The 17,084-nt window shown below is 41.6% G+C and overlaps 1 protein-coding gene across 7 annotated transcripts in view; it reads right to left on the reverse strand.

Moving 5' to 3' along the window:
- FOXN3 (forkhead box N3) overlaps positions 1 to 17,084 on the reverse strand; it is a 211,311-nt gene that overhangs the window by 92,799 nt on the left and 101,428 nt on the right. For all 7 annotated transcript variants that reach the window (XM_088057356.1, XM_088057355.1, XM_014249851.2 and 4 more), the window contains one exon: positions 13,269 to 13,405. In XM_088057356.1, the coding sequence (XP_087913482.1) occupies positions 13,269 to 13,405 (137 nt within the window). The remainder of the gene's footprint in view (positions 1 to 13,268; positions 13,406 to 17,084) is intronic.

Genomic DNA, 17,084 nt, shown 5'->3' on the forward strand with positions numbered 1-17,084 from the left:
TATTAACTTGTTTATGGCATCAAATCAACCTCCCTTCTCTACACTGCAGTTTGAAACCTGGTGATCAGAAGATAGCAAGAGAAGATCAGTTCCAGTTGCCAGTCCCCTCTCCTCAGGTCAGAGTCCCTGGGTAGTGTTTGTCTGCTTCAGTGCAGTCCAAATGCCTGTGCCAGCCCAAGCTGCTGCACTGCTACTGCATTGGAGCACCAGGCTGAAAGACGCAGCAGAACACCAAGCTGTGCCTTGCAAATGACCCTTTGTCACCAAGCCTGTGAACATCAAGTAATCATGAAGTTGAGGAAAGGCATTTTTTTTCCCCCTGCTTTACCTGGCACTGGAAGACTTTTCTATAGCATTTAAGTGACTTGAAACAACAGGTTTGCCACAAAACCTTTAAGGCAGGTTTGTGGCATGCACCCACCAGATCATAACAGTCAATACTAACCACGATGATGCCCCCATGCTCTTCTGGAGAGAACCTGCTTTGGGAGCCAAGCGTACCATAAATTTACTAGCATGGCACTATAGCATCTCAGTAAGATTATGGCTCAATGATGGATTTCCACTGGTAGGAATGCTTTAAGAAAGCCCTTGACAAGCCCCTTGTCAACCTTAAAAAAACCCACAACAAATCATCAGGATCACACTTACAGCACAACTACTCAAGTGTTTTCACCAGCACAACTAAAACAACAGTTTGCTATTCTACAAGGGCAGCAAGAGCATCTTAAAATGACTTTGCAAAGAAAAAACAAAGAAAACACACCAAAAATTCCCCAACCAACCTCCATATCAAAGCCCAAAAGCAACCCCCTACTGAACAAGCAGGTGATACTATTCCAAGGGTCTTCAAAGCTCAACACAAACCAAACTCCTACAGCTCTTGTTCCATGCAGTTACAAAATATAGAGCTCATCAATACAAATTACCCCATTTTCAAAGCAGAGTTGTGACAGTGATATTCCCAGGGTGACAGAAAAAGACCAGCTCTAACACTTCCAGGGGAAATTTCCAGTTTCTTTTTCCCCCCAAATCTGACCGAGTCTACTTCTACATATGAAGGCAGGCGAAAGCTGCAAAATGTACTTAATAATCAAAATATCTACATCACTTTAGCAATATAGCTGACTGTGGCTCTTAAACTATCATGGAATAAATGTTGTTTGTATAAAGCCTTTTACATTATATCATACTTGTAAGTTTCAAAATAAAAAGCTGGCTACTCTAGAAGCTTTGTTTGTAATTAATTCCCTTAAGTTTAGAATTTTTTTCATTCTAATTAATTGTTTTATTTATTTTTTTAACCTCATGAGAAAAATGGTCTTCTTCATCTTTCATATGCAAAACAGCTAAAGCATGAACAATTTTTTTATACAGAAAAGGAACTCCAATTAATAGAGATCTTAAATACCTGGGGAGCTGTTAAGAATTTTGCCATTGATCAGTCAGCTGCCTGAAAAAAAAGCACCTTTTCAGGAAAGTTACATAACTAAAAGTAACCCAATTCATTTTTGTCTGTATTTTTTTCTCTCTCTGCTTATCCAGATTAAACATAAAAATTAATGAAACCCAAATGATGTCAAATTTGCTAAATTTCCATTTTTCTTTCATATACTTTTAGTGGAACCTGCATCCTGCACTGCCATCAGTTATGAATTCCCAATGCTACATGGACATTTGAAAGCGCTGTTACATTTTTAATAACCCAACTTACAGTATCTGCATTACTATGCCATTCATTTTTCCAAATTCCATATATTCTATCTTAAAAAACACCACCCACACATCCATCACCACCATCACACTAGACTAAACCACAGAATTATACCCACTTCTGAACACTGAAGTGGAAGTGTCAAAAAGAATCTGTTCTGAGCATCTTAGCTTTTCAAACTAATTTTAGGAAGTTCTCCACCAAGCCTGTAACCACTATTTGAACAGAATTTCTTTTAGAAGGATATATAATGGAATTGTGATAAAAATAGTTACAGGAAAAAAAAAAAACAGTGAGAGGCGTAGAGCTCTGCAATATTTATATCACCCAGGCAGACAACACAGAGAACCCATCAGAGAAGTTAAAAACAGCAGCAGAGAGAACAACTGTGTTATACCTGACAACAGCAGTCAGGTGTAAGGGGCCACAAGAAACAAATGCAAAACCCCACCAGCTGCATAAAATTGGACACTGACTACTACACCTTCAAAAGTGGGCAAAATAATAAATTACAATTATTCTACTTCTACAAATAAAGTCTGTGTAGTCCTGATTCTAATACCAAAAATATGTCATACAAGCTAATGAAAGGAAAATTGAACAAGTGCACACATGCTGCAGCAAGCCAAGAAAGAAATACATTTACAATTGTATTAGCAAGATCCACTGGCTGTGCTATCTTGGATGCTTTAAGAGCAGAGCAATAAAATATTACTGTACATAACTGCACCATTCATATAAACTGAGTGAGTACTGGCAATTAACAGGAGGGGATTGCAAACAAAGCAGAAATGAGTCAGGATGAAAAGAAAGATCTTTTATAAAGCTCTGATGCACATTCATATCTCAGCTGGCCAACCTCTTCGGTCATTTGCCTTTCACAAAGGAATAAAGGATCTTGACGCATGGATGTGGAAACCATGCTCCTTTGTAAACAGATACACAGGTGTATGTGACAATCCAAACAACTTCATCCCACAGAGAGAGCTGGGCTGCAGCTCAACCCATGCTCCTCTTCTGATAGCCCCAAGTTATTCACCAACAAAATGAACTTCCCTAACATGTTTGCTAGTCAAAAAACAACACAAATCCACTTCAGACTAGTTGTCTCAAGCAATTCTCCTATTACTGTTCTCTAAGTATTTGCTCTTTTGTAATGAAAATAGGTCACCTGCCCTAAAACAGTACATTTTGTTTCTAAGTGCAAGAGAGAACAGCTTCCCTGGCAGCCAGGCTGTCTTTTGAAATAAAAAGTACACTGCAGTATATACACGTATCTGTGCATTGAAACCTCTGGAGATTTGCACGTTTATTACTAAAACCATATGCAGTCATAGGGAAAAAACCCTCAGACACAAAATGGGGAATCTTATCAAAAGCAGAACAACACGAAAACCACCAAACTGGATGAAACCCATAGCCTGTTTAGTCCAGGGTTTCTATGACCTAATGCCAAAGATGAATTTTTCACAGAAAGTGGAAGAACAACATAACATAGCACAGTAAATTTTGTGCTTGCTTCTACAGCCCATGTGGACTTGAACTACTGGAGAGATTGATTTAAACCGAAAAAACCCACAAGGACTGGGATCTTCTTTCAGATGCACTTGTATTAGCTGTGGACATAGTAATTAAACAAAATTCCACCTTTTATGGGATTGCCACTTAATCATTAGCCTCAATATTCTCCTGCGGAACCACTAAGGTTCCACTAAGTAATTTACAGCCTGCCCCTAAGCCTCCCATCCCCTTTTTTAAACCAGTAGCAAACTAACAAACAAACAACCCAAACAACAACCACCTCAAACACAAAAGAGGAACATGCTGCATTTTACAAACAGGTTCACAATTCAGAAAAAAACCCCAAGTGACTACCACATGCATACAGACAAGTCTCAGGGACACTTGGAATGGAAAGAAAGCCAACAAAAGTTTCTTGAAATCTATCTAAAACATGGCCACTGAATTATCACCTTTTTTCTGAAACAAAACTGCCTGACAGAACTATGGGATTTCCAAAATAAAGTCAAAATATCTGTGAAAAAATACACTACAGATAATCAAATATAACCTCCAGAGTTTCATCAGAGCTTTACTGAAAAAGAACAAGAAGTGCAAGTGCTGAGTACTTCTGTTTAGCAAGAGGAAAGGGGAACAACCATTTTATTGAGCCACTGTAGCACTGGACACAGTGGACAGGCAATGAGACATACCTCTCACCCTGTTTTTTTACTCCAGGACAAACAGTTGGTGAGGAAAACAATCTGTGTTCCCAGCCACAGAGATATTTGAGGAGAATAGAAATTTCTCTACTAAGGAACCTCCAACACCTCCAGAAACCAGTTTTTATCTAAGTTCTTTATTCTGATTAAACAAGCAGCTTGATTTTTCCAAGTCAAAATTCAAAACCCAAATGTAAAGTAGGTTTTGTGTTAAGAAAGTCTCTATGCTTTTTGTTCTAAAAGTTCAGAAAAAGGCTTTTTAATACCATTTAAGTCCTTTCTGGTTTAATTCATCTGAACCCTGGAGGTTCCTGTGAAAGGAAACTACTCTAGCAAAACCTGCAAGCTTTATTCCTACAAAAGCTAGTTCCATCAAAATAGGAACTTTTACTCAGGATCATACAGAGGACAGATTCACACACACTGAAAACTGGATACAACAGGACTCCAGGTGTCATGGTGATAGAATTATAAAAGCCAGAAAAAACATGGTCGGTAATCACAACCTGCATGACACAACTCTAGCCTTGAGTTGAGACTTTCTGACATCAGAAGTTAAGCCATAACTGATGATGACAAAAATCATGATTCAAGCATTCAAATACTAACAAAAGAAATTCTGCCAAAATGTATTTTCTTTAAAGAAATTAATAAACCTGCCTTCTCCAGAAAGGATACCAAATGACACAAAGATACTGCACCACCACCATACAGCACTCTGTATATACACATACAGATACAACACACCTCCCACAGAAACACACAGAAAAAGTGAATTCGTCAATAAAGATTCAAAAGGACTAACCCACTAAAACTTGTTTCAAGCTTTTTACTTAAAAACACATAGATACTGAAGAAATAGGACACCTGTACTTCAAAAAAAACATTCACAGAAAGACTGATACTTTGAGAAACACTGGGTCTAATACCCAGACAGGGATTATGGATACACCCAACACAGTATGAAATGAAAATGCACTTTCTTTTAACTATGTGTAAGATAACAGGAAACACTACCAGAGCAAGCCTGGCTTGGTACATGGGTGGCCCTTATAAATGGGAGATGAGGGAATCAGAGGATTTTGTTCAGGACAAGGCCCAGCTGGTCTGCGAGGTAATGTAAGTCTACCTCCCACTGAAGTTAAAGGTCTTCCCAGATGGCCCAGAGCCCAGGCTGATGGTCCACCATGTGAGTCAGTTTTGTACCTCTGCTGGCTAACACAAGGCCTGATGGGCCACCTCAATCACCTGGATGCCACCTTGTTAGCATTCTCCACAGTCATTCTGTGAGCAGCAACAAAATGTGTCCCTCTTATGCTCTGCTTCCCACTAACACCATGCAGAGAAAAGAGGAAATAGTTCTCAGTGGGCATGCTCACCTCCCGGGACATTTCTCTATGGACAACCAGGATTTTCGGTACATCTGTCACCTTCTGTTATGACCTGGGGAGAAGATGGGTCACCTGCAATCAGTTCCTATAGCTCTTGGACTCAAGTGGACTATCCCAAGTCTGCTTGGCCTCTTCCCTCAGCCAAGGCCTGTGAACCTGTGTGTAAAACTGGTATTATCAAAGAAAGATTACATATGGAACAAATTGGTTACACAAATATTGTGAGTTTTGCATAAACTACAACAGCTGCCTCACATTTAAAACATGTTCTCTATCCCCTAAAATATTTTAAAATGCTAGGTGAAATGATGAAAGGTCCACACTGACTTTTGTTTAAGACACAGCTGCAAATCTTGGAAACAGTCAATGCCCCTTAAGTTTGAATTTAAACAAATATTAAATAAACAATAAAGATTTAATTTGTAGAATGCCTTAAAATCATAACCATTACAAGTAAAGCCACCCCTTACCCACTGTTTGAAATATTCAAATTACCTTAATATTTTTTACTAATAGTTTATCACTATTAGCATAACATTTGAAACTGTTCTATGGACATCAGTCTTACAACAGAACTACAAATAATGTGACTTTCCCAGTCAATTTTTCTTTTTATAAGCATCAAAGGAAAGAAAGGTCCAATAACTAATAGAGAAGTGAAGAAAATCTGAAAGAAAAAACAAGAGCATGATTAAAACTAAACTAAAAAATTTAACTTGAGTTATGGAAACGCAGAAAAAACTTTTCTTAATCCAATAGCAGCAATATATGACACACTACAATACTATTTGTGGCTTCCCAAACTTCACAAGTCTGTTTTCAAATTCAGAAGTCAGGTTAATGGGATGAAGGGTGACAGATCCACTCACACTGCCCAGGGACCAAAGGTGAGGTGTCCCTCACACGCTCTGCTTTTTGCAGCTCATGCACTGTGCAACCCTGCCCTACCTGCACCAGCACACACTCTGGGGACAGCAAGGAAGAAGGATGAGGAGCTGCAGAAAAACAGCCTCAGAAGCACAGCAGCCACGTGCTTCAAGTTTCTGCAGTCGGCAACTCACAGCTCTATCAATGAGGCCACTCTAAAAATTTTCATATGGAAACACACAGGGCTACAGAGGGTTTTACAAACAAATTAACAAAAATTTCAAATCACATCCTGACACTTTCTTTTTCCCATGAACTTAGTGGAAATATCTATGGTACCATTCCAAGTTATCTTTGGAATAAGGCTGTATTTACCTACAGAAGGCAAAGAGGAAGGGAAAAAGAGCCTAAGAAGCCAAGTAACTGGAAAGACTGGTCTACAAATGGAACTATGAAAAATAACAACATAAAGTAAGGAGCTGGTGTTTGCCTGGCATCTAGAGAAAGAAGACAGACTGAGGACCCTTCCTTAGCAGAAGTCTACACACATGCAAACAAAACAGAGACTCAACCAAATCTTCATGTACTTGGCAAATGGAAAACATGACATTTCTTCGTTTTGGGGGTATGAATGAGAAAGAACTGAAAACATTTCAGCTGAGAAGTCTCAGAAGCATGTCACTGATTTTGAGAGGAATGAAGATGTGATTAGAGGGTTATTTGTACTTCTACTAGCTGTTCCTGCATGAAAATATTATGTTAGAAAGAAAAAAAAAAAAAAAAGCCTTTTAAAAAGTAAGAAGAGTTGATCTGTTTTGTTTCCTGAAACTATGCTCAGTGGCATCACTGAAGTAGAGAACTGGTAAGAATATGTTAGAAAACAAGTCCTGGATTGGCAAATCCTCAAATATTTATGCACTTACCAGTGCATTCACTCAAGCAAAAGTTCTCTTTGCTATTCATATCTGACACAAAACTAAGCCAGTATTACTTAACTTGCCAGAAAACAGAAATAAAGCAGCATAATCCCAAAGCATAGATGTTCTTCAAATTAAAGCATTTAATGGTGACAGAGCGAACACTTTAGAAGAACTTGTATTCTCTGTGATCTCACAAACTACAAAACTACGAAAACAGCAAAACAAAAATTCCCCAAAGACTCTACCTTAACACCACATCAAGAGAAGAAAATTCAATTCTGATTCTGCATAGGAAATAAAATAGTAAGATCATTCTTGATAAAGTGGTTGTAACATGCACAGAAATTACTATTAGACTACCCTGTGATCAGCTTCATTTCCCATCAAAAGTAAAAAAGTAACACAGAATTAAATCCACGTTTCCAGACTGCAAAGGACAACCAAATCACGTCTTTTCTGCATTCCTTCTTGCAGTGAGACACCCTGCAAAGTCTTTTAGTGAATGGTAAAAGGTTGTTCCACCAGCTTCCCCAAATGACCACAGATCATTTCTGATCTCAACTTGTAACATGTACAGGTAGGAAGGGTGTTTATAATTTGTCTAATGTTATAACCTACAACTTCGACGCAGGTTTAGCTTCAGTAAACAACTGCGAAAGGTGGAAGCTGTGATAGTAAAATCAAAACCTGCAAATATTTGAAGGAGTTGTTCCAGCGGTTTCCTCAGCAGCTGATCTATAACAGCTGCCCTCTTGGGAACACATGTCCATTTCACATCCCTGGAACAGCATCCAAGTTCCCCATCCTGAGGGGGGCTGTACGCAAACTGCATCCGATAGCACGTGGCAGTGCCGATGTGACTGCTGGAGGTGCAGCTGCTGCAGTGCCCAGGGACCTGGGCTGTGGGTGCAGCGAGACTGTGAACCTGAACCGGCACTGCCTGGGATCTCCCACTGCAGGGCTGCACTGAACGTGGGAGGGCTCCTACTGGTGAGATGAAAGCAGAAAGCCAGGACTCACTGGTAAGCCTGTGTGCTTTCAGCCTTAAAACAGAAAAATGCAAATGTAAGTATGCCCAGGTCACCTCTCCTGCCATTTACCACAGGGCTCACAGTGATGGCCATCACTTTCTCACAGTGATTTGGATCTTCAGGAACAAAGCTTTAGCCACCATGTTTCACAAATCTTTCTCTGTGTCTCTACGAATAAATTTCAGAAGTTAGACAAGGGTTCGTAACCACAAAGTCCCTTTTTCTAACCTCAACCTTGGGATAAAGAATATTTTTATCAGAAAGATGTATCAAAAGACAAGACAATGGAGAAGTGATGAATGTTTAAGGGGCTTGTGGCTTTTTCTGGGAATCCAACAGTAGCAAAAGAAAATGCCATAAAGAGATACTAAATTCAATAAAAAAGAAACCACTCCAAATCCCTGGCAAGCAGCGTTACATAAAACATGTGGTCACTCATGGACCTGCAGGCTCTCTGTGACGCACTGGCCTACCTCTGTAACCTACACTTCAGCAGGGGAAGCAGAATGGAGAACCAGATGATGAAGCCACACTCACTGAAATTAAATACTGCTCTGGGATGTGACTCCACACAAGCAGCAGAGGTGATTAGTTCTGCTGACTCCTTGCAGGGCCTGTTTCTCCTCCATCACCAAGGCCGCCTGGGAGTGGGGCAGCACAGTGGGGTGAGAGGCTCTGCAGCATCTGCTCCACAACCACCAGCAGATGCCACATACACCGAAAGCCCTACAACCACCAAAACTGTGCTGCAGGTTAGCTTTTTTTACACAGTTTCCCATTGGCTCCAGCCCTGCAAGGCTTGAACCCTCTCTACAGAGGGCAGCCTGGCTGAAATGCAGTGATGGATGCCAGAAGATGTATTTTTTTGACACAAATGCTATGATGTGCACAGGCAGACTCCAGGTCCAAAGCCGAACACAAATCTAATTCAGGTCTGTCTGGGGTCTCAATCCTTCCTGAAGCAGAACCAAGCTCACCCAAGGAGCTGTTCCAACAGGAAGGAGCAAACCAACAGGGAACACATCAAAGCCTTTACAAACAGGCAGTCTGGGGCAGCTCAAGAAAGAAATACCTCTTTAGTTTCTAACTTGGGCATGTTAAAAATTTCATCAGCTACAGAACAGATCTGTCAACATCTGACACTGCTCTAACAAACTACAATTAGGAAAACATACTGAAAAAATGAAAAGTCATGAAGTAATTATCCACAAGTCTATAAAGACTATATTCCTGGGTAATCACCCAAATTTTCAAATATTTTTATTATACTGTGAAAATAATAATTTCTGTTATTTTATATTACATCTCCTGACAGTTTTCAGCAGTACAAAGAGAAATACAATTGAGAAATAGCCCTATGTAATATACACAGGAAAAAAATCCATTTCAAGACCTCCTCCAAGCACTACTAGAAGATAAAATCCCACCTACACTTCAGTTAGAGTCAGAAAACGGGAAATAAAACATGCAGATGAAGTATCAGAGCACTGACATGTACAGTTACTTAACCAAGCATATTCCTATAAATATATTTCAAAGTTTCTATTACCAATATAATTGTAAAGTTAGAAGAAACACATTAGTCTAACATCCCTATTTTTCCATAGCAAGGAGAGCTTTTCCTTTGTAATGATGTGTAACAGTTCACTCTTGAAATCCATCATAAATTACATGCTTCATGACATATGCTTCAATTAGAACCAGATAAAAACCCAAGGTGTTGTTTTTTATGTTTGTTGTATTGTTTTTTAAGAACACACATCCAAGCCAATTAAAATTAAATAATTCACCCTGTGATATTCTACTTCTTACAGCTTGCAGATAACCTCTGCCCTGAATTGAAGCAGCAATTCAGACAACTGCAGTCTGAAGTTCCTTCTTATGTACAAACATAGCAAGGCTGCCTTTTCCCCCAAAATGTCTCCTCTACATGGATTCCAATGTACTCCACATATCATGGCTTGAGTCATTTTTATCTCAAATGCTAGTGGTATAACACTGATTCAGCCATCCAAATGTGTAGGTTCACATCATGAAACTCCTTCATAAGAGGTCCACGCCTGTCACATTTATGCAGGATGCTCTACTGAAGTCATGAAACCGAATTATCTTATGTCATTAACTCCGATCAGGAAAAGGAGAATTTGTGTATTCAGCGATCATCTTGCTTGGAATATTTTTGCAATGCATTCCTCCACTCTGTGCTCAATTCAACCCTAAGCTGCTTATGCAGATACTAAACAGAACACGTGATTCATCTGTGCATCTTTATTCTTTTAAAATATCTGATAAAGACAAGGAATAGGCCAATTTGCCCCTGTGGAATTTTATCAACTGACCCTTATAAACCTTGTTGCTAGTGACGGGAATAATACTGGCAAATTATCTGGTTCCAGATATATTTAATTACTATCAAGTGACATAGCTTCTCTTACTTGTGGACTTCCATTACACAAAATGGAGAGAAAAACTTCTGCCACCCAAGGATTTTTTCTAGGTGTACTGTTTTCACCATAAGAAAAATTCCCCTTGGAACTTGTTACTATGACGATGTACTGCTCTGGAGATCTGACTATAGTGGAGTGGATTTACATTTTCTACCCTTACTGAAGTTTTTGTACACATGAGAAAGCAATCACTTACACATGGGATTACTGTTTTTTTCCAAATGCACAGGGAATGTTCAACTAGTTGTGAATATATTGGAAATATATTCAGAAAATTACCATATAACTGCCAATCCAGAATTAATTCAAAAATCACTGATAGCCTAGACCAGCTTCATGTTGATGTTTCACCAGTCATTAGTAGCAGAATGAATAAATATTTTAGAATACTATGGGGATATTAAGTTTTATTTAACAGTGGAAATGCTGAAAAATAGCCAACTAAGTAACAATGAGACCACAATTTCTTCATATAAAACCTGGCCTTCACTGTATTTGCAAGGCATTTGCTCCTTCAGCCACACAAGCTCTTTGTTTTACGATGCAGTCATTGCAAGGAAGACTCCAAAGCACTTGGCATCACAAGCAGTGTAGCAGCAGCTCAGATATCCCATGGGTTCCAAGGAGAAAAAGTTTCCCTTCCAGTTTTGGGACTCACTTGTCAGTATTTTGCTAGACCCCTCCTTCTCCCTTGCTCAGCTACAGGTGAAAGCAGGTAGTGACTGAAATCCATTTCTTAAATCCCATATTGTATGGCACCTGCCAGTACTCCTCTCTTCTCCCACTCCTGAAAACAGGCTATAAGGTTCTGGACACAGTCCATTGGAAGAGGGCAGCACAGCCTCTGCCCAAGGTTTCTGACTCTGCAGGTTCCTTTGTCACACACAGCAAGCACAGAGCTGCAGTGGGCACACGGCTGTGCAGGATGAGGACAGGGGAGCAGTGGGCACATGGCTGTGCAGATCACAGGGTAGCTACCCCACTGAGCACACCCTGACACACACACACAGGGAATGTCTAAGGATTCATCCCTGCAAGGACTGCCCACAGCAGTGCTGCTGCATTGATTCCTGCAGCTTAGCCTAGAAGAGCTGTCCATGTCCATGCTCCTGCCAGCAACATCTGCCACCTTATTGCACAGAGGTTCTGGCACACCCAGCCCATTGAGTGAGCACCCACTTCAGCCATAAAAAAATGGCAGATCCTCTGGCTTTCAACTGCATGTGTATGCTGGATTTCTTTGTTTGTGAGGATTAGAAAGGATCAAAATCCCTCCATTTCTATGTCAGATGTGCACTATACTTCTACTCAATATGAGAATATATCAATATATCTGTATGAGCATAATTAAAATACCCTTAAAAATGCAGCAGTAACAATAAACCAAAGGCCAAGAATCATGTTTCATTCAAATGCACGAACTGCAGTTTTTATCCATTATCTCAGTTATTTACCTGTCCTTCTGCAGAGCACAGTAGCGGGGGGTACTTTCACAGGTGGTACTAGGGACAGCATCTCCCCGGCACCCCACAGAATACCAGGACAGCCGGGCTGCACCGCCTCGGGAGCCTGCAGCCTCATCACTCCCTGGTTTCCAAAGGAAAATCCAGGGGGCCAGGGGAATCCCCGGCCACTGGGACGATCCCCCGACAGAACGGCGGGCCCAGGGTCCCCACTGCCAGCGCCGCGCCGGGATCGCAGTTACCGCGGCAACGGCGCGGCCGAGCCCCGCGGCCCCGTGACGCGGCAGCGCCGGCCCGGCCTCGCGTTGCCGGGGCGACGCCCCGTCGCCACGGCGACCATCACGCTGCCCTCCCCGGCCGCCAGCCCCAACGCTACGGCGGAAAAATAATAAAAACCACCTCGGCCGCCACCGGAGCCGTCAGCGTCAGAGCTCAGCCCCGGTGCTGCTGCGGGCCCTGCTGCGGCTGGGTCATCACACCTCCCCCATCCTGAGGAGGGTGGGCCAGCACGGGCCATGAGCCGCATTCCTGGTCCTTATTAGCATCGAGGAGAAAACAGTGCCGCCAAGCCTCAGCGCCTGCTTTCCTGCTTTGTGGATGGCAGCCATGGATTATGTCTCTTTGCTAACGCTGGTTATAAGTGAAGGCCAGGTCAAAAAACCGCAAAACGAAGAGAAAAACCCCACCCCACGTCTGCTCCACTGAAGCAAAGGAGAAAATCCAGGTTAATCCTAAGGGCCACCACGGGCACCTATCCACCACCAAGGGCTGGCAAGCCACCTGGGCATCGGCTCACCAGATGGACATCTCGTGGCTGCACAGGCAACATCGGGCCTCAGCTCTCCCAGGAGAAGAATGAGCCCATCTCCTCTGAGTGAGGAATCGTGCCTTCACCAAATGGGATAAGTGGGCACTTCAAAGCTCTCCATTTGCTTATCTGCATTTTAATTTCAGGCGTTCCTCTGCCAAGCGGCTATTGCAGGGAGCCTGCAGGTCTGCTGGGGGAACTCACTGATGCTGGCAGGGGCATGAGCAGGTAAAAGCCATGAGCATGGACATGCCGAACAAGGCCAGGCCACCATCGGCGCTCCCGGGCTTTCCGCACCAGCACATTCCAAACTGCATCGCGTGATTACATTTTGTGTCTTACCAAAGAATTATACACAACACTGCAGGAAAACATTTAGAGTTGTAAAACGCATCTAGTTCTTACCTTTGATATGCCTGAGGAGATGTGGGAGGTGTATTGAACACATGCGAATATGGGTGATAGGGTGTCTTTTTCAAAGCCTGAATAAGATTTTGTCTATATTCTGGGTCTATACACCACAAGGACCCCTTTCCAATACTCTGCAAAGAGAAAAGAATTGAAAAAAAAATCAAATATTTGATCTAATGGCACAGCCTTATTTATTTAGCAGTTTTTGTCTGGAAAAGCAGTAGGTTTGGGTTTTTTGTCTGACAGAAGCAAAGAATCTTTGCTTGCCAGAGATTATTGCTCCATTAATAATATATTATGACTATATGATTTAAATCACAATTTTGAGAGGAAAAAAGTAAGAATGAATGTTTGATTGCTCTTTTACCCCTCTCTTTTGTTACCAGTTAATATAATTGAATAATATTTGGCAATTTTCCAATCACCCCATATTGGAAAAATAAGGAGCTACCGTAAACTGTTAAAAAGAGAAGAAAAGTATCTTGTTTTTAGATGTGGTTTTCTTTTCCTTTTGCTGTTATACAAACAGAAACAAGGCTAAAAAGGATGGGGTTAAACACCCTAGCAACTGTTTTAAAAATAAAAGGACTTAATCCTCCAACCCACATGACATCAATGCCATTATACTACAAGAGGGAATTAATCATCTTTTCTCCCCAGAGGGGAAAAAATTACCCAAAAAACCCAAAACAAACCAACTAATCAAAAACAAAAAAGAGACTACAGTATAATCACAGTATAACCATTTAAGGGTGTTGTGAAATTGTGATCAGCTAAAACAGCAGTTACTGTAATTACTCTTTCTAGATACAAGGAACACAAGCAGTCAATCTGTAAGGCAAAGATTACACTAAAATTCAGTGTTTATTCTGCAGTTACAGGCAGTGCAATTTCATTTCTTGTCTCAATCCCATGTGAGGTCAGGCTGAGGATATTTTGGATTGTTTTGTGCGAGTTCTCAAACAAATACGAAAACTTTGCCTCAGCTTCACTATGAAAGCATATGGAATGATAGTTCAGGAGCAGCATTGCTCTGCTTGAACATACATAAAAACAAACACCAATCCTAACTGTTGACTGAACTCCACTGGCAGGCTTTTCAAGGCATTATGTTAAGATTTTTTGGTAAGTGTTGATGTTTTCTGGAAGAGATGGGGGAGCCAGCATTACTGCTTCTAGCTGCTTCTCAACCCAGGGCCATCCTTTTTCTCTGCTTAAACTTCTACCAGTGAAACAAAGCTCTCAGTTAATGTGTTGAAGAACAAGCGCACACACACACACACAGAATCACATCAGAAGAGGGGTATTATTTTCTTTAACCATCTATAAGACCATAACCAGACATTTGTTTCCTTTTGAAAACTTGTATCTATGCCCTACCACCTCCTAGGCGCTCCTCTGCCCCATGGACAGCTTTAGGATACACAGTGCAACATGCAAAGTGCTTACAGAGAGCAAATCTGTACTAAATTCTCCTACCCAAAAATAAATGAAAGAGGAAAGTCTTCTCTGATGTCACTGGATGGCTGCGTGTGCACCTAGAAAGTTTTCAGTGCCATGTGAGACTTAGCTTGAAAGAAAAGGAGAGCAGGCAACACAACCCACAGGAGCTGTGACAGTTTTCTGTCAGAAAGAAGCACGGCTGCATGCTGCTCTGGTGGAACAGGAGCATGGGGTCAAGATTCTTCAGGATGGCTTCCAGGGTTCAAGCCCATCCATCCTTTTATTGCCCAAAGGTGCCCTACCAGGAGGCCACAGGAGAGTCTAAGGGGAGACATGTTCCAGCTCTTGAAGTGAAGCAAGGCCCCAATATGGCCAAAAAGCCCCAGGCTCAAGGGGCTAGAGAGACAGCAAGCAAGACTCTTCAGCTCTACAGCCAGTGACTGAGAGATCCAGTACTGCTGTCAGCTGTGAAAGCTGTGCACCACACTTCTCAAACCAGTCTACAATAACAAGGTTGTTACACTTAGCCCTCTTAAATATGGGACAATGAGCCAGACACATGATAAGCCCAGTAAGTGATTTTTAGGCAAAGAACAGAGTCAAAAATAGAATCCAAACATCCCAAATTCCACTTCCATGCTGTATCCAAGACCCAGACTAAGAACATAAAATTTCCTTTTAAGCAAGCAATAAGCAAAACTAGGAACATTTTTTCAGGGGAAAACCTTCACTGGATTCCTTACTTCTTACAGCATGGGATAAGCTTATAAAAAAAGCTACACTTAACTACCATATACCTTATTTGTACTTACTGGAACACAACGTATTGTTTTCAAACTTCAGTTTTCTCATTTACTTCCAAGACAGACTTCTCATCTACCTGGAAGAGATTACTCCCGAAAACCCACCAGTTAGTTTAAGCTGAGGGCCTTACTACTGAACAGTGACTTCAAAACCTTTCATTACTGTTAAGATAAATTAGTGTGGCTTGCCCAGATTCTTGCAAAAGCCAAAAATAATCTCACTGAAAAACAGGAACTCTCAAAAAAAAAAAATTGAGAAGTACATGCCTTGTTAAGAAAAAACACTGGAAATGCAGGTTTGTTATGTCGCTGCATTTTTAATAAATAAAGGGGAGATGTGGAGGCCAGTGGGCCAATTAACAAAGAACCCACAACTCTCCCTTGAAGGGAAAACTCCCAGTCGAGTTCCTCCTTCAAGGTGGTAAGAGCAGTGTCATATGCATGCCTTGCGGCCCATGCAATATTTATGTACCCCATTGGCCCTTCCCCTTTTGCTCCACCCCAAAGCCTCAGTTGATTGGTCCTGATGTTCCGTCCCGCCCCCTTCTTTTCCCGTATTTCCCATATCCCTGTTTCCCTCTGACTATCTGGAGTCATCCCTGACCCCTTTGTGGTGGCTGGAGTTCTCCTTGTTCCTGGACAGAGAATAAAGGCTCCTTCCAGAATACCACATGAGGTTCCCCCGTCCCTCCTTCCGTGTCACCCAGATGTCGCCCGAAGAGCTGCAATCACTCAAGAGCCCTTTTCAGGGCTCAGAGCTGAGATCACTCTCAGCAGGGCAGGGAGGGCCTGTGTGCCAAGAATGTCCTTCCAAGGACGTTTCTCTGGGAAGGTCATGGCACCCGGACCACCGCCCAGACCGCGACAGCTGGTGCCCAAACAGGGACATTTGCAACTGAGCTGACTTATAATTTACTAGCAAAAACAAATGTAATTAAAGGCAAAGCTCGCCAACTTTGCAATGTTCTCTTTTAAGACACTTATTTTTGTTTTTCCACAATCACATAACAAAGCATGAATAAAAAGGAAAACTTAAGTGACATCTGGTTAAGAAACCTTCTTGACTGTGTGGAGGTGTGAAGAGCTTGGTTAACTGTTCAGATGTGTCATTAGTCTTACTATATACAGAGCAATCATGGGAAAGGAAATCATTGGAGCTCAGACCCATTGGTTAGTGATTAATTTCCATCTTATGACACTTGGCGTGCTGCTTCACTACCTCCTCCAAGCTAAAAGTCAATAGTGACTCCAATGAAAAACCAGCAAGGAAGGGTCAAAAAAAAAAAAATAAAAAAAATCTCTGGATTACATTTGTCTCCCAGGCAACAAGTGACTGAGGAGTGGATAACATCCACAGCATTTGTAGTGCTTTCAGACCTCCTGACATGCCAACTCCTCCCAGGGTCAGGCACAGCCACCTTCTTCCTGCCCAACACAGGTTACACAGCTTCTGCACTGATTCCTGGTTAAGGTAATTAAAAAATGGGGAATGTCAATAGAAGTCCTCTTCATGTCGTCCAAGAGTAAACTATAGTTGAAGGTAAGCGATTTCAGAGGTGCTAAT

This window comes from Pseudopodoces humilis, chromosome 7 (genome assembly GCF_049639895.1).
Source record: "Pseudopodoces humilis isolate 2021_Gansu_Grassland_sample_001 chromosome 7, ASM4963989v1, whole genome shotgun sequence".
Taxonomy (NCBI): domain Eukaryota; kingdom Metazoa; phylum Chordata; class Aves; order Passeriformes; family Paridae; genus Pseudopodoces; species Pseudopodoces humilis.